The sequence below is a fragment of the Sminthopsis crassicaudata genome, chromosome 1 (genome assembly GCF_048593235.1).
Source record: "Sminthopsis crassicaudata isolate SCR6 chromosome 1, ASM4859323v1, whole genome shotgun sequence".
Lineage (NCBI taxonomy): Eukaryota > Metazoa > Chordata > Mammalia > Dasyuromorphia > Dasyuridae > Sminthopsis > Sminthopsis crassicaudata.
This window is the reverse complement of record NC_133617.1, coordinates 9,635,827-9,659,783: the sequence shown is the minus strand read 5'-3', so window position 1 is coordinate 9,659,783 and position 23,957 is coordinate 9,635,827. Positions and strand designations below refer to the sequence as shown.

The following is a 23,957-nucleotide window of genomic DNA, read 5'->3' as shown; positions in this document are numbered from 1 at the left end:
CATGACCTGTCCAGGAACAATGGCAGAACTGACAATGTCACACTTCATTGCTCCAGAACAATAGGAGAAAGTCAGCAAAGAGATGGTGGAAGAAAGAGCTGGAGGGAAAGGCTTTCCAGAAAAGGTGTCCTGAGACAGGCAGACAGCAAGTGCTGCTTTTAGTCACTCATTCAGTCAATCATTCTAGACATTTAACATCAGACAAGGACCGGGTACTGTGGAGTGTTTGGGAAACCCAGATAAAAACAGAACAGAGCTTTCCCACAAGGGGCTGCCACACAACAAGCAATAAAAGAAATGAGGAGGAGAGTGTTTGCAAAGGCCCCAGACATGGGTTCCTGTCCCACATAGTATCTGAGGCACTTAACCAACTCTAAGTAGCGCTCCAAGATGCTGACCTACAGTGAGAAGGGGAATTTCTCACCCAGAAGGTCTTTCCAAAATAAAGAGACAGAAAAGAAGATGGGCAGTCAGATAAATTAATAAATGAATGAATGAAGAGATAGATACGCAGACTAGGAAATAAATAAAAAACAAACAACCAAGATTTGCCTGGACTTCTAGAGTTTGCACTGCAATGATAGCAATAACCACTTTTTCAATGGTGCCTTAAAGGCTGTCAAGACTTCAGATTGCCCATTGAGCCTGGCAACAGCCCAGTGAGTGCGGTGATACATGATAAGAGGGGCTGGCTGTACGGAACAAGCCCAGAGCAGGGCACTGATTGGCCCACCATCACACAGCAAATTAGCAGCAGAGCTGGGGCGGGGGTTTGGGTGCTGGGCTGGATTCAAGGGCAGCAGTCCTCAGCACCTGTCACATCCAGCTTCCAGGAGCCACCCTCAGAGTGGGCATAAGTGGGCCCAGCTAGAGAGCTGAGGGCCTCCCCCTGTGCTGAGGCCTTCTCCCCAGCATCCTCCCCAGAGTCCTTGGTGGCACAGCAGGGCTTTGAGGCTGTGTTTCCTCCTCCACCGTGATCTGAGTTCTTGATCAGGATAAATAATTCATCAGAGAGTGCCAGCGTCCCTGGGGAGCACATGTCCAGCCCTAGAGTTTGCTGAGCTTTAATTATGGAAATTGACAAAAAAAAATTCCCAGGGTAGCAAGACTAGATTGGACAGGTTCCCTCCAGGCCTGGTCCAGCCTTCTACCCTCCTCCCCCCCAAAAGGAAGAGGGGCTATCCCAGAGCTCCAGCTCCCTACCCTCCTCCTCCCCCAAAAGGAGGAAGAGGAGGAGGAGAAATAAAAAAGAGAATGAGGGGGAAAGAAAGGAGAAGGGGAGGAGCAAGAAAGAGGGAAAAGAAAGGGTGAGAGGGGGAAGGGAAGAAGGGAGCGGAAGATATAAGGGGGTCCTAATAATTAAATAATAAAAATACCTCACATTTAGTACTCTCTCTGTGTTATCTCATTTGATCTCAACAATGCCCCTGGGAGGTAGGTGCTACTATTTTTAATATTTTACACATAAGGAAACTGAGGCAGAGTCCCAAAGTTGCAGAGGTAGAATGTGTCTTCCTGCCTCCAAGCCCGGTCCTGGGGGACCACTTGGTGGGGCTGTACCAGAGGGGTTCCTGGCTCAACTCTAGGCTAGTCTGGGTGTCCCTTCTGCCTCTGTGATCCAAGGAGCCCCTTCATGCAGGAGCCAAAACACCATCAGCCAGGCCTCCTGCCCAGGCCTGCTTGGACCTCTCCGAAGCCTCCTTACTCCAGAGGGGTGGAGGATGCTGAGATCACGGAGGGGAGCTCCACATTCCTCCCCTGCTCTGCCCGCCCTGGCCATGGAGCTTCTTGCCCAGGACCCATTCGCATCCACACTCTGCATTGAAGCCCTCACCAGCCTGACTCCTCTTCCCCAGATGCTCTGGGCCTCCCGGCCTCCACTCCAGCTCTTCCCTGGCCCTTCGCTTCCCAGATGGCCGCCTCCTCCAGAAAGCTCATCTTGTCTAATCCCTTTCCCACCCTCCCCAAGAGCTCTCGGAGCGCTTGGCTCTGGATCCTGGATCTCTGGGCAGCCTCGGCTGCCCGCCTGCACTGCCCTTCCTCCAGAGTTCTCCCTTCTCTCTAGGTTTCCCCGGCACTGTTCTGGGCCCTGGCTCCTGATCTCTTTGGTCAGGTGATGCTCACTAACCATGGCTGTTCCCCAAGAGTCTCTGTGGGCCGCTCCCCGCTTCTCCCCCCATACTTCTCAGGGCGATCGCCTGGACTCCCAGGGATGAATGACTTTCAAGTCTTCCCAACCAGGCCTGACCCGGTGGTTGACCTCCAGCCTCACATCTCCAAAGGCTTATTGGCCAGCTCCAATTAGACATCCCACAGACACCAGGAGCTCTCCAAAAGGGAACTCATTTCTCAAAACCTGCCCTCTTCCTAACTTCCCTAATCCTAATTGAGAGCCCCGCCAGCCTCCCAGTCCCCAGGGCTCAGAAGCCCAGAGTCAGCCATCATTACTCATTCTTTGCTCCCCTCCCTCCTTTCCAGGCAGTTGCCAAAGCTGCTATCCAGTGCTAGGCCCAAACCAGAGACACGCAGTTCCCTCCTCAAGGGGTGTGTGTGTGTGTATATATGTAATTTTTTTGCTGACAACTGGAGTTAAGTGACTTGCCCAGGGTCACACAGCTAGGAAGTGTTAAGTGTCTGAACCCAGGTCCTCCTGACTTCAGGGCTGGTGCTCTACCCACTGCACCACCCAGCTGCCTCGAGGGTGAGACAGACAGAGGGACAAATAGACAGCTATAGGCATATAAGTATATAATACATGCATATGTATGTATAAAATATAAATGTATGCATATGTAACTAATGGATGAGATATAGATACATGCATATCTATGTATCTATATCTCATCCATTAGGTATTCATTAAACACCTACTAGGTGCCCTGGGCCATTGTGCACAGAGCCCTGGGCTAAAAGTCAGCATCTTCCCGAGTTCAAATCTGGCCTCAGACACTTGCTAGCTGGATGACCCTGGGCAAGAGTCTGCCTCGCCCCGTCTGCCTCAGTTTCCTTGGCTGTAAAATGAACTGGAGAAAGAAATGACAAACCACTCTTGTGTGTCCTCCAAGAAAACCCCAGATAATGACTGACTGACCCCACAAGAGATGCTCTAGTTCCAAACGCAAAAGTGAAACAGTCCCTGCCTCTAGAAGGATTCGAATCTAAGGGAGGGAGGAAAACACCGACTTGTCCCGCTGGCACTCTAAGCCTCAGTTTCTCCTTCTGTAAAATGGGGCTAGTGTCGGCCCCCAGGCGCCCATCGGCGCTCCGCAGGGGCTCTCACTCCATGCCGGCCCCGCCCCCCCCCTCCGGCTCCCGGCCCAGCACTCGGACACATAGTCCTGCGGACCGAGTCTCCCAGCCACTGATCCGGCCCTGGCCGCGCCCAGATTCGGCCTCTTCATTTGGTTTTCAATTTTCGGCTCGCACTAATTGGGCCCGAGGTTCCCCGGCAGCTGAGCCTCTGATCCCCCGAGCTTGTGACGCTGAATCCAGGCCCGCTCCCGAGGCTGGTTCTGAGAGGCAGAGGCCGAAGCCGGGGGCGCAAAGGAGGCCGCTGGCCCCAGTCCACAATCAGGACTTGGACCGGGGGAGGGGAATGAACCAGGGGCCTCGCCCCCAGGGACACAGAGAAGCAGAGCCCCACAGCCTGCCCAGAGTTAGGAAGATGCGACTTCAAAGTTAGCCTCAGCTACTTATACTGTGAGACCCGGATAAGGCGCTTAGCCTCAGTTTCCTCAGCTGTAAAACCCACAGGGTCACTGTGAGTATCCGGGGTCTTGATGGATTCTAGAATCCGTCCCCTCCAAAACTCACTTTCTATAGATTGGGGAACTGCAATTCAGGGAGGTTAGGTGATTTGGGAATAAAGTAAAGGTCAGAGGCCGGATTTCCTGGCCGGAAGTCAGGTGCTCTAGCCAGTACACCACACTGCCTCTGGAAGGAGAACAGATGAGATTATGTATAGGCACTCTAAAGCTCTATGGAAATGTCTGTTATTATTACGTCACCATTGTTGTTATTCTTCCTCTCTCCCCTCTGCACGGATGTGGAGGCTACAATCTGTTGGCTTCCCCTTGGGGAGAGGGAGGGACAGACACAGATAGAAGTGTCCCAAATGAGCCGCTCCCCCATTAAGGGGAGATCAGTCATAGCTCAGTCATCTAGCCAGTAAAGAGCCAAGGTAGGATTCAAACCCAGCTCTTCCCGACAAGTCACTGTGCCCCTTAGAAGGTTGCCTGGGGGGCTCAGAGCTAAGATCTCTTGCCCCGATCAGCGCAGCTCATTTGTATCAGAGGAAAGACCCGGATCTAGGTTTTATCCAGGACTCAGCACATCCCCCTAGAGCAGAACTGCCTCAAAATCGCTTGTGTGTTGGTTTGAGATTCAAAATGGAAGGAAATCTCAAATTCCATTAAGGCTTAGAGAAAAGAAAGGAGTCATTTTTCCCTCCACATTCATAGATCTCAGGCTAAGAACCCCTGTTTTATCCTGGAGAAATTGAGATGACATTCTCAGGGTCACACAAACCCGTATGCATCTGAGGCACGATTTGAACTCAGATCCTGAATAAAGCCTGATTCTCTACCACATCTCAATCCCATACCTACTCCACTTCGTTGCCAACCATGGTGATTTTTTTGAAAGAGCTAGAGATTATCTACTCTAGTTCCCCCCATTTTACAGATGAAGAGACTGAGGTAAAGTTAGTTAAAGTTAGGCAGTCTCCATGTTCTCCACAGTTATCCTCACCCTTCTAAAAACAGGTTTAAATGCATCCCTTGCACTTTGTCCACAGCCCTCCCAGCACGATTCTCTTGGATGATTAGGAGGCGGATCTCCTGACACTCTCCTCCCTACAGCAGCGAGCACAGATCATCATTTATCTTGCCCTGAAACCATAGACTCCTCTCAGTAAACACCAGTTATCTCCAGCCTCACCTCTGCAAACATACAATAAACCAGTCTTTTCCAGTCACAGACACCAGCCTCAGGCTCCTTCTCTGGTAATACCAACCAGCACGCTTCCCCCTTCTGCCCACCATGGCCATTCTGCAAATAAACCACCGTCAACCCCACATGACAGTGAAACAGGCCATCCTGCTGGTGCCACAGAGGAGCCTGGAGGCAGAAAACCTGGTTTAAATCCAACCTCAAAGACCTTGCCTGCCTCAGTTTCCCCATCTATAAAATGAGCTGGAGAAGGAAATAGCAGATTTTTCCAATATCTTTGCCGAGGAAACTGTAAATAGAGTCACAGAGAGTCAGATAAAACTGAAATGACTGAACAAGTCACCTATAGAGACTGAAGTGTAAACAGGAGCCAAATTCAATAATTTGCTGTTATGTTCTTCAAATACTTGCTAACTCTTTTTCCTTTCTGTAGACAAGAATATAACCAAGAGCAAAATTCAAAAACAAACAAACAAACAAACAAACAAAACTTGCTAATCGTTCTTCCTTTCTATGGACTGGAACATAAGCAGGACTAACATTCCAAAATTGCTACCTGTTCTTCCCTTCTATAGACTGGAATATAAGCAGGACTAACATTCCAAAATTGCTAGCTGTTCTTCCCTTCTATAGACTGGAATATAAGCAGGACTAACATTCCAAAACCTTGCTAATTGTTCTTCCCCTTCTATCAACAAGAATGTAATCTGGACTAAAATTCAAAAACTTGCTAACCTGTTTTTCCTGTTGATAGATAAAACTGTAAACAGGAGCAAAATTCAAAACCTTGCTAATTGTTTTTCCCTCGGATAAAAAGTAGTGTAAATCCCAGCAAGAGTCATTAACTTGTTGATTGTTCTTCCCTTCCTTCCATATTGTTGACAAGCCAATCATACATTTCTGAGTTTCTGCCAAAGGACCTTATCAAATCTACTAAAAATCTAGACAAGAACCAGATGAAAAAAATTAATTTTAATTAATCTATTGTGTTTCTCCATGACTATGAGTTGTCTGGAGCTCAGAAGACTTGGATTGTGCTCGCTCCTCTGCCAACAATTTGCTTGGTAACTTTAGCCAAGTCCCTTCCCCATTCTAACCCTGATTTTCCTCATCTGTAAAATGATTGCAGTAGGAAGTCTCCAAGATTCTTCCAGCTCTCACATGATGAGTCTGTGAAATGATCCATCTAACTGCTTTGTGTTCCAAACTGGCTGGTTCTTCCCTCTATTTGCTGTTTGGGGAAAGTGCATTGATATTTTCATGAGAATGACGGTGGGGTGCTATGGTATTGAAAGAAATACGGTGCTATGGACAGGGGGACAATGGGATGGAATCAATAGGAGAGTGCAGGCTTTTGCAAAAGTATTTGTAGGAGATTGGGATGGCAAGTGTGGAGAAGAAGAGTGAGGGCAATCACCAAAGAACCTAACAAGTATATACAAAGATGCACTGGGCTTCCAAATGAATGAGCATTTACTAAGCGCCTACTATATGCCAAGAGACCGGTGGCCTTTGGAGGAATAGAATGCTGTTTGCAGGATGCCGATTTTTTTTTTTTTTGCAGGAATATGATGGTGTTTGCTGAAGAGTTGATGGTGTTTGCAAGAATCTGATGGTGTTTGCAAAGAGAGGTGAGGTTTGCAAGAATAAAACTGTGTGTCTGTCTTAGTGAGATGGGGGTGGTGGGAATAGGGCTGTACTTGCAGACGTGTAATACTGTTTGCAGGAGATCAATGGTGTTTGCAAGAGGGTGATGGCGTCTGCAGGAGAATGATGGCATTTGCAGATATGGGCAGGCGTTCGCGGGAGAATGACAGTGTTTGTCGGAGAATGGTGGTGTTTGTAGGAAGCCATGATATGTGTGGAAATGGGACGGGACTTCAAGAAACACAGCGGGGCTGAAGCTAAGCTGGGAACATTGAATATGTCTGCAAGGGAGCCGTGGTGGGTGGGTGGGCGGGAGTGATAATATTTGGAGGGATGCTGTGCCTTCTATAGGAATCTGATGGCAGGAGAGTGAAAGTGTTTGGAGGAGAGAAATGCTGTTTGAAGAAATATGACTAAGTGTGCAGGAGGGTGAAGGTGTTTACAAGAGGGTGGAAGTGTTTGCAGGAGGGCGAAGGTGCTTGCAGGAACGAGAAGGTATTTATTTGTAAGAAGGAGAAGGTGTTCCTAGGAGGATGGAAGAAGATGAAGATGTTTGCAAGAAGGGTGAAGGTATTTTCAGGAAGAAGGTGTTTGCAGAAAAGGGAAGATGTTTGCAGGAAGCAAAAATTGTTTGCAAGAAGGAGAAGATGTTTGCAAGAAAGGGAAGGGGTTTATAGCAGAATGAAGTGTTTGCAGTAGAGTGAAGTGTTTGCAGAAAGGTGTTTGCAGGAGGTGAAAGTGTTTGTGGTAGGAGAGAGTATTTACAGAAGAGTGAAGGTGTTTGCATGAGTATGAAAGTGTTTGCAGGAAGGAAAAGGTGTTTGTGGGAAGAAGAATGTGTTTGCAGGAAGGTGAAGGTGTTTGCAGGAAGGTGAAGGTGTCTTCGGGAAGAAACAGGTGTTTGCAGGAGGGTGAAGGTGTTTGTAGGTAGGAGAAAGTATTTACAGAAGAGTGGAGGTGTTTGCAGAAGGATGAATGTGTTTGCAGGAAGGAGTAAATGTTGCAGGAAGGAGAAATCTGCAGGAAAGTGAAGGTGTTTGGAGGAAGAAACAGGTGTTTGCAGGAGGATGAAGGTGTTTGTAGGTAGGAGGAAAGATTTGCAGAAGAGTGAAGATGTTTGCAGAAGGATGAATGTGTTTGCAAGAAGGTGAAGAGGTTTGCAGGAGGATAAAAGTGTTTGCAGGAAGGAAAAGGTGTTTGAGGGAAGAAGTCTCTGCAGGAAGGTGAAGGTGTTTGCAGGAAGAAACAGGCGTTTGCAGGAGGATGAAGGTGTTTGTAGGTAGAAGGAAGTATTTACAGAAGAGTGAAGGTGTTTGCAGAAGGATGAATGTGTTTGCAAGAAGGTGAAGAGGTTTGCAGGAGGATGAAAGTGCAGGAAGGAGAAGGTCTCTGCAGGCAGGTGAAGGTGTTTGCAGGAAGAAACAGGTGTTTGTGGGAGGGTGAAGGTGTTTGTAGGTAGGAGAAAGTATTTACAGAAGAGTGGAGGTGTTTGCAGAAGGATGAATGTGTTTGCAGGAAGGAGTAGATGTTGCAGGAAGGAGAAATCTGCAGAAAAGTGAAGGTGTTTGGAGGAAGAAACAGGTGTTTGCAGGAGGATGAAGGTGTTTGTAGGTAGGAGGAAAGATTTGCAGAAGAGTGAAGGTGTTTGCAGAAGGATGAATGTGTTTGCAAGAAGGTGAAGAGGTTTGCAGGAGGATGAAAGTGCAGGAAGGAGAAGGTCTCTGCAGGCAGGTGAAGGTGTTTGCAGGAAGAAACAGGTGTTTGTGGGAGGGTGAAGGTGTTTGTAGGTAGGAGAAAGTATTTACAGAAGAGTGGAGGTGTTTGCAGAAGGATGAATGTGTTTGCAGGAAGGAGTAGATGTTGCAGGAAGGAGAAATCTGCAGAAAAGTGAAGGTGTTTGGAGGAAGAAACAGGTGTTTGCAGGAGGATGAAGGTGTTTGTAGGTAGGAGGAAAGATTTGCAGAAGAGTGAAGGTGTTTGCAGAAGGATGAATGTGTTTGCAAGAAGGTGAAGAGGTTTGCAGGAGGATGAAAGTGCAGGAAGGAGAAGGTCTCTGCAGGCAGGTGAAGGTGTTTGCAGGAAGAAACAGGTGTTTGTGGGAGGGTGAAGGTGTTTGTAGGTAGGAGAAAGTATTTACAGAAGAGTGGAGGTGTTTGCAGAAGGATGAATGTGTTTGCAGGAAGGAGTAGATGTTGCAGGAAGGAGAAATCTGCAGAAAAGTGAAGGTGTTTGGAGGAAGAAACAGGTGTTTGCAGGAGGATGAAGGTGTTTGTAGGTAGGAGGAAAGATTTGCAGAAGAGTGAAGAGGTTTGCAGGAGGATGAAAGTGCAGGAAGGAGAAGGTGTTTGAGGGAAGAAATCTCTGCAGGAAGGTGAAGGTGTTTGCAGGAAGAAACAGGTGTTTGTGGGAGGGTGAAGGTGTTTGCAGTTAGGAGGAAGTATTTACAGAAGAGTGGAGGTGTTTGCAGAAGGAAGAATGTGTTTGCAGGAAGGTGAAGGTGTTTGTAGTGCACGAAGGAGAAGGTGTCTGCAGGAAGGTGAAGGTGTCTGCAGGAGGGCGGAAGTTGCAGGAAGGCGAAGGTGTCTGCAGGAGGGCGGAAGTTGCAGGAAGGCGAAGGTGTCTGCAGGAGGGCGGAAGTTGCAGGAAGGCGAAGGTGTCTGCAGGAGGGCGGAAGTTGCAGGAAGGCGAAGGTGTCTGCAGGAGGGCGGAAGTTGCAGGAAGGCGAAGGTGTCTGCAGAGCACTGAAGGGGTTCCAAGGTTTTGTTGCAAGGTTTTGCAAGGCAGGATTTGGGAGATTATATTTGCACGTATTTTGGAAATAAAAAGCTATTATTAAAAAAGGAGTGAGGACGTTTGCGAGAGCAGCCTGCAGTTGTCCAGAATGCAATGGCGCTCTCGGAAAGGCCGTCCTGTTTGCCGGAGCCACTTGAAAGAATTGCAGGAAAGCCTTGTTCTTTGCAGGAGAGCAAAGATGTTTCCAGGTAAATAATGGCTCTTCCTGGCTGCAGGGAGTTTGGGGGCATCGCTGCTGCTTGCAGGGGAGCCACGGCGGCCGCAGGCAGGGCCAGGTGGCAGGCCTGGGACCTCACGGCCAGGGGAGCCGGGGCCCGGCGGGAGGGCGGGGGCGGGGGCGGAAATGGCCCGGTGCGGGGGCCTCTGGGAGCCTTTGCAGAAAGGCGGAGGAAGGGGGGGGAGGCCGGCGGGGGGAGGGGCGCAGGAGAGCGACGGTTCTCCGAGAGAGCAGATGGCCTCGGTTTCTCACCCATCTTTCCAGTCTTTCTTTCATCTGTGAGGAGGAACAGGAGGGAAGAAAGCATCCTCGGGGGCTCCCAGATGTCGGCTGAGAGCCGCGCCAGCTCCGGGAGAGGCTGGAGCCGGAGGGAGTCCCTCTCTGCCATCTACCAGTCAGCTCCTCGCCTGCCCCTCGTGGGGCTTCCCCTCCCCCGCACGCCAGAGCCCACCCCTCACTTAGCAAGACATCCCACAGCCCTGCCATGCCCCGGTTAACTGAAGAGTAAACTGAGGCTCCCCTGCGGCGCCACAATAACAGCACCTCGCTTTTCTCTAAGGTTTCCCGGAGGCCGGCCTCCTCACGCCCCTCAGGAAGAGGCAGAGAAAATGAGCTCTTCCCCATTTTACAGATAAAGAAACTGAGGCTCAGAACTCGAGACGATCTCAGGCCCCAGTTCCCAGCTCTTGCGTAGCTATGAGCGGGGGCACTTCGTTCCCTGCTCCCGGGGCTCCCCACGCCAATCGCGCACGCTCTGGGGCCCAGGGCATCGATGCCCCACCTGCCCAGTTCCGTGAAAGCCGAGTTCTTCCCGCTGCGCGTGGGCCCGGGGCGCGGGCGGCCGGTGGGCGGCCGGAGCGTCGGCTGAGGTTTTATTTAAACAGCAACTCGTGATTCTCCGGGGATTCGGAAAAAGCCACACTGGGAAACGTCCACGCGTGTCGCAGCCGGAGCCCCGGATGGCGATTGCTTCCCACTGGTCAGCGGGTGGGGGAGGGGCTCTCCCGCCTGGACCCCCCGAGGCAAAAAGCAGTTTCCCCGGGGGAAAAGGAGCCGGAGGTGGGAAAGGCCCCCGCTAAGGACGGCTTATGTGCGGGGCACAATCCCGGGGCCAGGAAGTCCCTGCCCGGAAAATGCATCCGCTGCAGGGAGCGCCCGCGGAGACCGACCGAGGAAGACCTTTCCTTCTCTGTTTCTTTGCTTTCTCTTTCTTGTGATTTCCTCCTTTGATGCTGATTTTTCTCGAAACCACGTGAATAACACGGAAATGCCTTTAAAACGATTGCACGGGTTTAGCCTGCTTCGGATCGCGTGCTGGGGGGGAGGGGAGGAAGAGAGGGAGGGGGAAATCGGAATTGAAAATCTTAGAAAAATGAATGTTGGAAACTCTCCTTCCGTGTAATGGGGGAAGAAGGAGACCGAGGAAGGAGAAGCCCTGCCCTCCAGGAGGCTCCGGTCTAATGGGAGAGCGCTTTCTCTGGGCCTTCCCTCCGAGGTCCCCCGGGACAGCAGCCAGGCGGAGGCCCGAGCTGCGAGGAGGCTGTACCCCAGGCATCTGGGGCTCAGCCACAGCCACTCCCCGCGCCCCGGCAGCGCTTTGGGGAAGGAGGGGGCCCGGTTCCCGGCGCCCGGACTCCTCTGTTCCCGGCCTCCCCCATTCCCGCCGGTCTCCCCTGTACCCGGCCTCTGGTCTCCCCTGTTCCCGCCGCCCGGTCTCCCCTCACTCCCGGCGGAGGCTCCGCGTGCCCTTTTGCTCTCGGCGGGCAGGCTGGGCAGACTCGGGGCCTTTTCCTCTCTGCTCATTAGCGGGTCCCTCGGGGCTGCCTCCGAACTCCTTCCAAGGGAGCTCTTCCTTGGTCGGGGGAGGCCTGATGCCCAGCGGGCTGCTCTGGTATGTGACCGGCAGCCTCCCACGGGGCCACTGGGGCCACCTAGATCATCCTCGCCCCCCAAGCCTGGCCCGGATGAGAGCAGGGGGCCGCCTGGAGTCATGGCCCGGTAAAATCCCAGAGCCCTGGACGGTGGGGAAACTGAGGCCCACGTGGCTGGGACTTGCCTAAGGCAGCAGCAGAGCCTGTGTCCGAGCCAAATTTCGGGCCCCTGGCTCTGGGCAGCCCCACACCCACGCAGGCTGCCCAAATGAGGGCTGGGGCTCTGCAGCCCCCATCATCTCAGGGGTCAGAGATAGGCCCGAGGCAGCCCTGGGACCAGGGACCTTCCCAGACAACGCAGGACCCCCTTACTTCTGGGAGGCTCCTGAAGCCTCAAATTCATCACAATGGGGACCTCTGGGCCTTCCCCAGGATCACTGAGACTCCTTAGGCCTGGTGCTCCACCCTCACAAGACATAGAACATCCTGGAACATAGAACACTACAGGCTGTCAGAACTGACAAGAGAGCCCCCTCTTCTCCTTCCATGCTCCTTTGCATTCTCTCCTGAGCCCTTTCCTCCACCTCCTTCCTCCTTCTCTTCTTCCCATTTCCTCACAGACACTTCTGGGTGGGAAAAACCTCCCAAGCATCCACCGGAAGCCAGGCGGGAGCCAGGATTCCCCTCTGAGACACCCAAGACCAGTGGCCTTCCGGCCCTGGTGGCAGACCCAGCGACAGAGAGCTCACTCCCTAGGAAGACCGGCCTTTCTTCTTTGGGCTGGTCTGATTTTTAGGAAAAATTTCCTGATGCCAAACTTCAAGTAGCCCCTGTCCCTCTTCCACCATTTCACTAGCATCCCCTCCTCCTTTCTCCTATTTCTCTCCTTCTTCTTTATCTTCATTCACCCCTCTCTTCCTCCTCTTCCTCTCTTCTTTTTTGCTTTCCCCTTCCCTTCTTCCTCTTTCTTTCCTCCACTTCTCTCCTTCCTCTTTCTCTTCCTCCTCGTTTTCCCTCTTCCTCTTCCTTATCTTTCTCCACCTCCTCCCTCCTTCTCATCTTTCTTCTTCTCCTCATCTTCCTCTTTCTCCTCCCTCCCCCTCCTTATCCTTTTCCTCCTCCTTCTCTCCTCATCTTTCTCTTTGTCTTCCCTCCCCCTCCTGAGCTTTCTCCACCTCCTCCCTCCTCCTCTTTCTCTTCTTCTCCTTCTTGCTCCTCATCTTCCTCTTCCTCCTCCCTCCTCTTCATCTTCTTCCCCCCTCCTCCCCCTTCTTTCCTTCTCCTCAACTTCCTCTTCCTCCCCTCTCCTCCTCCTTCTTCCCTCCTCCTCTTCTTCATCTTCCTCTTGCCCCTCCCTCCTCCTCTTCTTCCTCTTCTGGTCCCTCTTCTTCCTCTCCCTCCCGGCCTCAGAGAAAAGGGTCAGCTGGTGGCCCAGGAGGGAGCCGCCTGCATTAGCAGTGAGAAGCTCCTTCCCCGACTGCCTCCTCATAATTAATTAGTTCTGCTTTCTTCTAAAGAGCCGCTGACACCTCCGAAGTAACTGTGAAAGCCGGCCTCTATTTTGTGGCGCTTCTGCTCCGGGTTATTTTTACCTGGGCTGCCTTTGCTCAGGGATGGGGTGTGGAAGTGGGCAGGTGGGCTTCTCAGGTGCATCAGCCGTCATCCCGGGGGGCAGGGACAGGCCGGTGGAAGCCAGGGACCTTCCCGGACAACACAAGGGGCTCTTGAAGCCTCAAATTAATCAGAATGGGGACCTCCGGGCCTTCCCCAGGTTCACAAGTCTCTGTGGGGCCTGGTTCTCCACACATACAAGATCATAGAATATCCTGGAACATAGAACACTACAGGCGGTCAGAACTGACAAGAAGCTTGGAATAAAAAATGTCAGATCTAGTAGGACCCTTAGAATGGGAATGTCACAGATGGGAGGGGCCTGAGAACAGGGGCTGTCAGGGTGGGAGGGGTCTGAGAAGAGGGGGTGTCAGGGTGGGAGAGGTCTGAGAACAGGGGATGTCAGGGTGGGAGGGGCCTGAGAACAGGGGATGTCAGGGTGGGGGGCTTAGAACCGGGATATATTGGAACAGAACACAGAAAAGAGGCTGGCACATCTGGAAGAGACCTGAGAAATCCTTCTCAAATCCTTTATCGGAGAGGAAAGCCTAGACTGGGGAGGAGAGATGAGTCATTCAAAGTCCCAGAGGAAGCGGGCTCCATGGCAGGTTCAGTCTCGGAAGCTGGGGCAGCAAGCTGAAGCCCTGGGGCTCCGGGGACCAGCCCTGCCCGGGGCTCTGTCTTGTCCCTGGGAGGGGGGCTCTTTGGGGGGGCTTAGGGGAGAGAACGTGATCTGGGCTCCAGATCCCCCACTTGGGGCTGGCCAAGGGCATAATAAAGACTAAAACTCTTATAAAAGAACCACAGGGGGCCATCTAATGTGGTCATGTAAAGTCTTTGGGATGGGGGCAGCATGGACAGATGTAGAGAATGAAGAGTAACAATGATGATCATGGCTAACCCTTAGTATTATTATCCACACTTTACAGATGAGGAAACTGAGGCAATCTGAGTTGAGACTGGCTCCGGGCATATAGCTAGTAAATGTCAGAGGCTGGATTCAAACTCAGGTCTTCCTGGCTCGGCTTGGCACTGTCCCCTGTGCCCTCCAGCTGCTGATGCCATGTGATTACAAGGGAGTTTGGGGGGGGGTCTGGGAAGCTGTGGGCTGTTTGGCCACCACAGCACCGGCCTAGCCATTTTCGTCATTCTGCCTAGTCCAGGCTGGGCTACACTAAGTGCCTAATAAATGCGCGTGGGTTAATTAGCTGTCAGTGCCTCAGAGTAAATGAGTGCTCAGAATATGGTTTCCTTCCTGATTCCCGTGTTTTTGTCTTTAACCATCCCAAAGGCAGAGATCTGTCTTGGACATGTTCTACATGAGTCTCCCGGGGAGCACGGAAGCCCTCCGAGGGAGCACAGAAGCCCCCCCCCGGGAAGCACGGATGCCCCCCCCCAGCACCCTCCCGCCTGCATTCCCGCTGCCGACAGATGGCTTGAACCTCACCATCCCAGTCCTGTTGGAAAGGCGGCCGGCGCTCTCCTTCCCCATTTTCCACAGGGGGAAACTGAGGCGCCGGGGACGGCGGAGTGGGGGGCAGAGCCTCGGCCGGAGGCCAGCGTCCGAAGCCTGGGCGACATGAGCCAACAGGTGGGAGGACGGGCCTGGTTGCGCCCCCCAGGCCCAGCCCCCACCCTCGGATACCACAATTATTCCTAACGTGAGACTCCCTCCCACAATGCGCCGGGCGCTTGTCCTTAAGCCCCAGGCCCGCCCGGCTCCAGCAGAGTCCTCTGGGGTAATTGGCACCTCGGCTTGGCGGGAAGCGGGCCTCTCCTCCTCCCGGGCGCCGGCCTCGCCTGCTGGTCTCCATGACAACCGGACTGACCGCGCAGCTGACACCTCCTCACACTGCCAGATTAGGATATTTTAATTTTTTAAAATAATGAAGCCCCACTTTAAACCTCCTGTTGGTATTCCGAGCAGGTGCCCCGGAGACAGCTGGGAAGATTTCAGCATCCGAGGGGGCTGGGGCTCCTCCGAGGATTAGGAGAGACAGAGCGGCCGCTGCTCCCAGAGGGCATCGGGGCCCAGCCGGGGCAGGGGCGGGGCCTGGGGACCACAAAGGCTGAAGTGGGGAAGCGTCCGCTCCCAAAGAGATCCCCGGAACGTCCCACCGCCTCCGGCTCAGGACCCTCGGACACCAAGAGGCCAGAACAGCGGCCCAGACGGATTTAGAACCAGGAAGATCAGGGTGGGAGGGGCCTGAGAACAGGGGATGTCAGGGTGGGAGGGGGCTTAGAACAAGGGTGTCAGGGCTGGGAGGGATAGAGAGTATGGAATCAAAACCCCTTATTTATGGATGAGGACACTGGACCTGTGCGGCCCCCAGGGCGTCCCGGCTCCGGTATCTTCCAGGGGCGGCCCTTTCGGACCCGGCCTTCCGGGTTCCCCCTCCCAGCCTTCCCCTGCCTCCGGGCTCCTCTGTCTCAGGTAGTTAAGCCTTCGAAGACGGGATGGTCCCATGGCTGACGCATCTCCAGAGAACCCGTCCAAGCCGCTCCCGGCACTGGTTCGAGCGCGTGCCCGCGTGCCAGGCCTGGGCCACGAGGCGGGTCTGGGAGCAGCGAGCAGTCCCCGAGCACCAAGGGGTCCCGCCCTGGAGAAGCTTCCGTTGGAAGGAGGGAGCCCACGGGACACAAGTAGGGCCTCGCCGCTGGCAAACTGAGGGGGAGGAAGGGCCCGCGGTCAGCGCTCCGGAAAGGCCCAACGAGGGGCGCCCCAGGGCTCTCTTTCCCCCCCTCCCAGGCGCCAGGTCCGGGGCCTCCCCGTTAGAGGAAAGCTTCCCAAGCATCCACGTGCTCCCCTTTGCCTCCCCCTCCAGGTTGCATGATGGGAACTTCCGAGCCCCTGGGCCGAGGCTCCATCCCCCTCCGGCAGGGAGGCGCTTCCTGGGCTCCTCACAAACAAGCGCCATCCTCGGAGGGCCGCTGGGTTGGGGAGCCTTCCTCCTCCGGGCCGGCCACCGGGCGGCGGCTCCCAGACCCCACAAAGCCTCCAAACGGGCGGGAGCCGAGTTTGCAGAAGGAGCAGAGAGCCCCAGCCCTGGCGGGCACACTAGTGGAGGGAGCGCACCCCCGGGGAAGCGAGGGAGCATCAAAGGGAAGCTGGGAGCGCTCAGGGGGCCCGAGACACGATGGTGGCTGGGCCAGGACGGATTCTGGGGGCGCGGGGCGGCCCCTCTCCCAGCGGCTGCCACCTCTGCCCATCCCGGCTCCCCTCAGCCAGGCACCCCAGGATCCCCCCGGGCGCAGTCCTGTCTCCCCACTTCACGGTGGCCTTCTCTCCCTCTTTCTAAAAATAAAGGGGATCCCCTGGTTTAGACCCCCTGGGAACCCATGATTCATAGCCTCACATCCCACCTCAGCCCGGGGTCTGCTTAGGGCCATGGCCACGCTTCCGCTGTTGGGGACCAGCCCGGCTGGGGAGTGCCAGAGGCTGGCCTAGAATTCACCAGCTGGGCCCCCCCATGGCTCCCAGTCATGAGAATATGGGGTACCAGAACCCCGGCTCAGCTCCATCCCGGCTCCAGGCTCTCAGGGTGAAGTCACCTTCCCTGTCACAGTGGGGGTGACCCTGGGGGTCCTGACTCTGCCCCTCCCACTCTGCCTCGTGGCCTTCTGCATTCTAAGTACTTGTAATCCCAGAGCATGGCACGGCCCTTGGCACATAGTGGGGCTCAATAAATGCTTCTCTTTATTCATTCATTCATTCCTTAATGTCTCTTTGTTCTAAGCTTCCTGTCAAATAGAACATTCCATGTTCTATGTTCTAAGCTCCTTTATGACTCTAACATTGTGTGTTAGATCTGCCCATCTCTTACATTCAGGGTTCTTTCCTACTCTGATTTCTGTGTTCTATATTCTAATGTCCTTTCCAATTCTGGAATTATCTGGCCTATGTTCTAGGTCTCTTGAAGATCTGGCCCTGCAAGGCGTAAGGTCCACTCAAGCTCTACTGTAGGGCCCTTCCCACATCTGACATCCTGGGGTCCCTCCCAACTCCGACGCTCCCCGTTCTAAGGGCCCTCCCAGCTGGTGTCTGTTGCCCAGAGCGCTGAGATGGCCTGGTCCCCGCGCACGGACCCATTGCCTCTGTCTGGGAGGTGGCCCCGGCAGCTAGCTGCAGCTTCGGCATCCTCTGCCCATCTGCTGAGCGTGAGGGAAGAGGCGGGAGAGGAGACATGACAGAGCGGGCCGGCCGTTCCCAGGCTGGGCTTAATGCGGTTACTTCCTGAAAATCCCATGTGCGCGTGATAAAGAGGCGGCTGCCGGGCTGAGAGCGGCGGCCGGGCCGAGCAGGTAGCTCTGGGGATTACGAGGTAATTGGGTTGGAAATTACCCGGTGTCTGACATTCATTTTCCTCACACATGGGATGCTTCATTCTGAAATCTGCTGCAAGAGCCCTGGGGAGGAAGGGGAGAGGAAGGAGGGGGGCGCCACGTGACCCTGGCAGAGCGGCGGCAAAGCCCACGACCACACCGGGCTGTTCCTGCAAGAACCGGACCTCCACAGACTCAGTTTCCCCACACGTCCAGTCGGAGAATCTTTAAGCCGAAAGGGTCTGTGGAGGGCAGTTGTCCAGCCTGATGCTCCTCCGACCTCTCTTACAGACCTCCAATAACGGGGAGCTCACTACCTCCGGCAGCGGCTGTCCTCCTCCTGGACAGCTCTGGTTTGAGGGAAGTTTGACCTCACATCCGCTGATCCCCTCCCCCCACCCCCAATGACCTCTGCTCTCAGGGTCCAACAATTGTGTGGGGCAGGACCCAGAGACCAGGCCCAAACTAAACATCTCCATTCCCTTTCACTGGCAGGATCTCGACGCCTCCGTCATGGCTCCCAGTGGGGGCCAGCATGAGGGCGAGACCCGGCCCCGCTGGGCCAGGCGGGACCCCGAGCGCTCCAGGAAGCCCTGCCCAGTGGAGCCCAGCCTCCAAGTCCCAGAGGAGATGCTCTGCAGAGCCAGGCTTTCTGGGGGGGGAATTACAGCACTCAGCTAAAAAATACAAATAAAAAAAGCTCCGTGTGAAAAGTGGATGAGGCAGGCCTGTCAGCCTGATTTTCTACTGCTGAAGTCTGCCCAGTCCCCCAGAGAGCCCCACTTCCCTCTCCCAGAAGCCTCAGTAATAGCACTCCCTGGTTACTCTGGGCTTAATAATGAGCAAGGGCTGGGAGCGAGGTTTCATTCCAAGGTGCTGGATCTGGGGGGAGGGGAGAGAAAGGGTGAGGCAAGCCCAGTGTCTGCCAGGAAGGGGCCCCCTCCCAAGGCAAGCCCCCATGCTTTCCTTACAGTCCTCCAAAAGCCGGGGCCTTCCTTCCCTCCCTCAATCTCCTTGAGAAAATTGAGGGGAAAAAAGAAAATTGTGGGGGCCAAGGAGGGAAAAAAAGAAAATTGAGGGGTCAAGAAGGGAAAAATCGAGGGGTACTAAAGTGTCCCCATTCTGATCCTGCTGCCCACGTGGTCAGACCGGGGCCCTCTATCTCCTGCCCCGCTATGTCCCTCAGGCACATCCCCAAGCACTGGTTTTTAATAGTTTGATTTCGGGTAAAAAAGATCCCAGGGATGGCTCCTTTAATTCCGCTTCTTACCCAGAGTCCCCTTCCTTCCTCCTCCATCCAACTCTCATCCTTCCTCACTTTCTCTCCCCCCCCCACTTCTCCTTTGAGGGATAATGAAAGAAATCGAAAGAAATAAGACACCTAAGTACAGCGTGTTCCCCTTCTCACTCTTCCCCCGTGACAGCCGTCCCTCAGCCCAACGGTTCTGGTTTCATCATTTAAGGCAAATTCTAACTCCGCATTTCATAATTTAAAGGCAAACTCTAACTCGGAACCTCACGATTTAAAAGCAGAAGGTTTTCAGAGGGAGAGCCGGGCTCCCGAAGCTCCAGGGCCCCGCGCTGTCACGAGCCTTCTCATACACCTTCGCCTGGGAGGTAGAAGCGACCTGCTTGGGTAGCTTGGCTGGTCTCCATCAAGAACCCCCCTTAGCCTCCCTCTGGGTTTTCACTCTCCTGCCTCCCTTGCCCCAGCAGAAGGAGAGCAGGGAGGACTCCCAGCCCCACTCTGGCCCCCCTCCTCCCTCCAGGCAGCAACATAGGGCCCCCCAAGGAGCAAAGGCTCTCAGCTGATCCTATACCTCTTTACTGTGAACCCTTCCAGTCAGACTGACATCAGCGCAAACTTTCCTCCAGTACCAGCCTTCTTTTAAAGGGGTTCTAGTGGCAGCACGCTCTAATGCTGAGAGCTTTTACCAAGGGGCGGCGGATCTGAGTTCAGATTCTACCTCTGGTACTTCCTGCTTTTGGGAGCTTGGGAAGACTTGGTCTCCCCCAGGCAGTCGTCTGGATGTTGCCTGGCTCGGCTCGGTTTCCCAGAACTACCCCAGGCTCGAAGCCCTAGGGCGGTGTGAGACCGAAATCTCCCCTTGCTTAAAAGAGGGACAGGTTAACGGCGACCTGTCATTTTTCCTGAGACTCAAGAATGACACACACTCGCTCACACTCACACTCGCTCACACTCACATTCACTCACACTATACACTTACACACTTGGGTTCTCGGAGACACGTCTCCTTTTCTCCAGCTTAAATAGAGCTTCTCTGTCCCCTTCATAAGCCATGGACTACGCTTTTCCTCAAACTGCCTTTTTTTGAACTCTCCACCCCATCCCGCTGGCCCACAGCGCCCAGAACCTAATAGGGCAGCCTCCTGCAGGACAGCCCGCCTGGACGCCACCCTCCGCTCCTCGCGGCCCCAGATCATGTGAGAGCATCAGCTCTCGGCATGGGCCAGCACCCAGATCTCCCTTTGCCACGTTCTAGGCTCTTCCCCCCATGCCAGGCTCCCCACCCTTTGCCACATTCCAGGCCCTCTCCCCCGCACCAGGCTGCCTGTCTGGCATTAGTGTTCCCTCCCCACCAGAGGCTGGGAGGTTCCTAACTGCCCCAGCAGTGAGCCCGAGGTTCCTGAACCCCTCAGAGTGCCAGGCTGCCTGATGGCAGCAAGTGAATCAAATCCCCATGGCGGCCACTTCAGGCTCAGCCTGATGACTTCTCCCTCGGGGCCTGGCCAATGCCAGGGCAGGTTTTGGCTCCAGAGTGGGGGAGGTCCCTCGGCCCACATAAGGACTGCCAGCCCAGTCCCCAGGCCCCACCCATGCCAGCCAGGACCAGCAACCCCCCAAGGAGAGCAGGGCTGCCCACGGTGATGCGAGGGGTGACCCCTGTCCTCCAGGAAGATGCCGGCACTTCTGCAGATAGCCACTCTCCCCCCACCGCGCCTGGGAAAATGCTGACGTGGAAGGCCGGCCTTTCTGCGAAGCTCACCACATTTGCCGGGCGGCTCTGCCCAGGAGCTGGCTGCCTCAGTCAGCAGAACGGGAGAGTTCCAGAGGGCTCCAGCCTGGGCAGGGAGGGTGGGAAGGATGCCCAAAGAGGGCAGGGGCAGTGGATGGGCAAGCGAGCTTTCTGTGGCTGAGCCCTCAGGGATACGGGGCCAAGCCGAAGCAGGCCCTGCCCTGGGGGAGCAGGTGAACTCTGGGGGATGTCAGAAACGGGGGGCTGCCAGTGGGGACCATGAGGAAAGGGGGAAGGGGGAGGATTTGAACTGATGCTTGGAGGGAGCGAGGGAAGCTCCGAGGTGAAGAGGGAGGACATTCTGGGAGCAGAGCGGGACAGAGAGCAGGGGCAGAAAGCTAGCCTGGGAGATGCCCTGAATTCAAATCCTGCCTCAGAAACTAGCCCTGGAGATGGCAGCTATTGCCATCATTATTATGGGATGGCGGTGACCAACTTCCTCTGAGGTCCCTCTGGGTACCCGGGGATAGCTGGCCCCAGGCAGAGGCAGGAGAGGAGGGGAAACTCTTTCCTTGGAGCTTTCTCCCCAGGACTTTAAGGGAATAGATTTGGGCCAGGACTGCTAAAAGGCCAAGGCCAGAGACAGTGAGCGCCTGGCCTGAGGATGCCCAGGCCACAAGGGCCCGAGTCAGACCAAAGCCGGTCCTCACAGGCCGCTGCTGCTGCAGCTGCGTCACAGAGCTGACTCACATGGAGTCTGCAGGCCACGGGAACCTCCGGGCCCTTTTCCTGGGAGCTGCTGTCTAGTCACGTCTCCCCCACTGGAGTTCCCATCATCAGCTTCTTCAAGAGAAGCTGGAGGGCCTCGTGCCGGGAAATCTGCAGAGGGGACTCCGGCTCCGGCCAGACGAGATGCCCTCAGAAGGCGCTTCCTGCTCAGTCTGTGACTGGTGAGAGGCTGAAGGCTCAGGCCCAGGAAAGAGGGGGGGTCGCCCTGATGATTCAACCTACAGAATCCCGGACTTGAAGGATGGAAAGAGACAGACGGAAAACAAGAGGGAGGAAGAGACAGACAGAGAGAGACAGGTGGGCTGAGAGTGGCAGAAAAAGAGACAGACAAAAAAACAGAGAGATGAGAGAGACAGAGACAAAGAGACAGAGAGACAGAGACAGAGACAGATGGAAAATGAGAGGGAGGGATAAACAGAGAGAGATGGACTGAGAGAGGCAGCAAAAGAGACCGACAAAAAACAGAGATGAGAGAGACAGAGACCAAGAGAGAGATAGAGAGACAGAGACAGAGAGAGAAACAGACAAACACAGAGAGAGAGAGACAGAGATGGAAAACAAGAGGGAGAGTCAGACAGAGAGAGTAGGTAGACTGAGAGAGGCAGAAAAGAGAGAGAGACAGAGAGACAGAGACAAAAAGAGAGATAGAGACAGACAGAGACAGACAGAGACACAGAGAGAGAGACAGAGACAGACAGACAGAAAATGAGAGGGAGGGAGAGACAGATGGACTGAGAGAGGCAGAAAAAAGAGACAGACAAAAAAACAGAGAGATGAGAGAGACAGAGACAAAAAGAGAGATAAAGACAGCAAGAGAAACAGAGACAGAAACAGGAGAGACAGAGAAAGGCTCTATGTGTGTACGTGGCCAGTCTACTCCCTGTATCAGTGGGAAACAGGCTAGAGGACTTCCTTAAGGTACAAGCTAATGGAGGGAGAGGTCGGACTTTGATCCCCATTCTGACACCAGAGCTAGTGCTCAGACACAAGGAGGAACCTCCCAGGCTGTTGGCCGGGAAAGTAGGGCAGCGAGGATGACTGGGGCTGAGCTGGCATCTCAGAGCACACGAACCTAGCCCAATCTGTCTCTGACTTCTTTGCCTCCCATCGCCCAACCAGACACTGGAAGGATCCCCAGAAGCCACCTTGTTCTCTGGATGATTTGTCAAGCTTTGTTTGCCAGTTATCACCCTCATTAGATTGTAAGCTCCTGGAGGGCAGGCCCTTGTTTGGGGTATTCCCAGTGTTTAGCAAAGTGCCTGGCATAGAGCAAACACTCAAGAAATGTATGTTTCTATTGTTAAGTCAAACTCCTTCAGCTCATAGGTGAGAAAAGTGATTCCTGAGAAGGGAAACTAGCCTCAGCTCCCACATCTTGTAAATGAGAGGTATGAATTCAAGCCAGCCCCCCAGCCTCTGAAACCAGAACTAATTCCCCCATGCCATGAGCAGCCTCCAGAAAACGATGCATTTTCAGGACACAAACCAGAACAGACATCACATGTCCCATCAAGTAGGGGAGATGAGAATAATAGCTCTCAAGAATATCGAGGGACACAGGGGAGGGGATGTGAAGGAGAGTGGCCTGGCAGCAACAGATTTTAAACTGTATTACAAAGCTATAATCATCCCAACAATCTGGTCCTGGATAAGAAATGGAGGGCTGGATCAGTAGAACAGATTAGGTACACAGAACACAATAGGTAATAACCATGGGAGGCTAGTGGGGAATAAAACCAAAGATCCAAGCTTTTGGAACAAGAAGTTGCTATTTGACAAAACCTGTTAAGAAAACTGGAAAGCACTTTGGCAGAAACTAGGTATAGACCAAAATCTCACGCTCTATACCAAGATAATGGCAAAATCGGTGCACGATTTAGACATAAAGGGTGATAGAGACAAATTAAGGGGTATGGAACATCGTGCCTGTCAGCTCTATGGAGAAGTGGAGATTTTATGGCCGAAGAAGATATCAAGAATCTTATGAGATGTAAAATGGATAACTTTGATTATATTAAATTGAAAAATTTTTGCACAAACAAAAACAATGCAGCCAAGATTAGAAGGAAATTAGAAAACTGGGGGAAAATTTTACCACAATTTTTTCTCCAACAAAGGCTTCATTTCTCAAATATCTAGGGACATGAGTCAGATGTATAGGAAAAAAGTCATTCCCTAATTGATAAACAGTCAAAGGATATGAGCAAACAGTTTTCAGAAGAAATCAAAGTTATCTCAAGTTGTATTTTTTAAATTCTCTAAAATGCTATTGATTAGAGAAATGCAAATCAAAACAACATTGAGATACCATCACACGTCCATCAGAGTAGCTAATATGACAGGAAAGGAAAAAGAGAAATACTCGAGGGAATGTGGAAAACTGGCACACTGATGCACTGTTGGTAGAGAAGTGAACTGTCACAACTATTATGGAGAACATTTGGGAACTATGCCCAAAGGGCCATAAAACTTTTCATACTCTTTGACCTAACCCTACCACTGCTAGGTCTGTAACCCAAAAAGATGAAAGAAAAAAGGCCGATTTGTTCCAAAATATTTATAGCAACTCTTTTCTGAAGTGCAAAGAATTGGAAACTGAGGGGATACCCATTAACTGGGACAATGACTGAACAAGCTGTGGTATATAATTGTGATGGAAAACTAGTGCACTGTAAGAAATGACAAGAAGGATGAAGTCAGAAAGCATTATATGAATTGATGCAAAGTGAAGCGAGCAGAACAGAGAGAACATTGTGCATAATAACAACAATACTGTCT

The 23,957-nt window shown here is 53.3% G+C and overlaps 1 protein-coding gene across 1 annotated transcript in view; it reads right to left on the bottom strand.

Annotated features, from left to right (window-relative positions):
- Positions 1-1,039, bottom strand: part of RTN4R (reticulon 4 receptor) — an 11,626-nt gene extending 10,587 nt beyond the window's left edge. The window contains exon 1 of the mRNA XM_074268567.1: positions 814-1,039. Coding sequence (XP_074124668.1) covers positions 814-1,039 — 226 coding nt within the window. The remainder of the gene's footprint in view (positions 1-813) is intronic.
- Between the last annotated feature and the right edge of the window lie 22,918 nt (positions 1,040-23,957).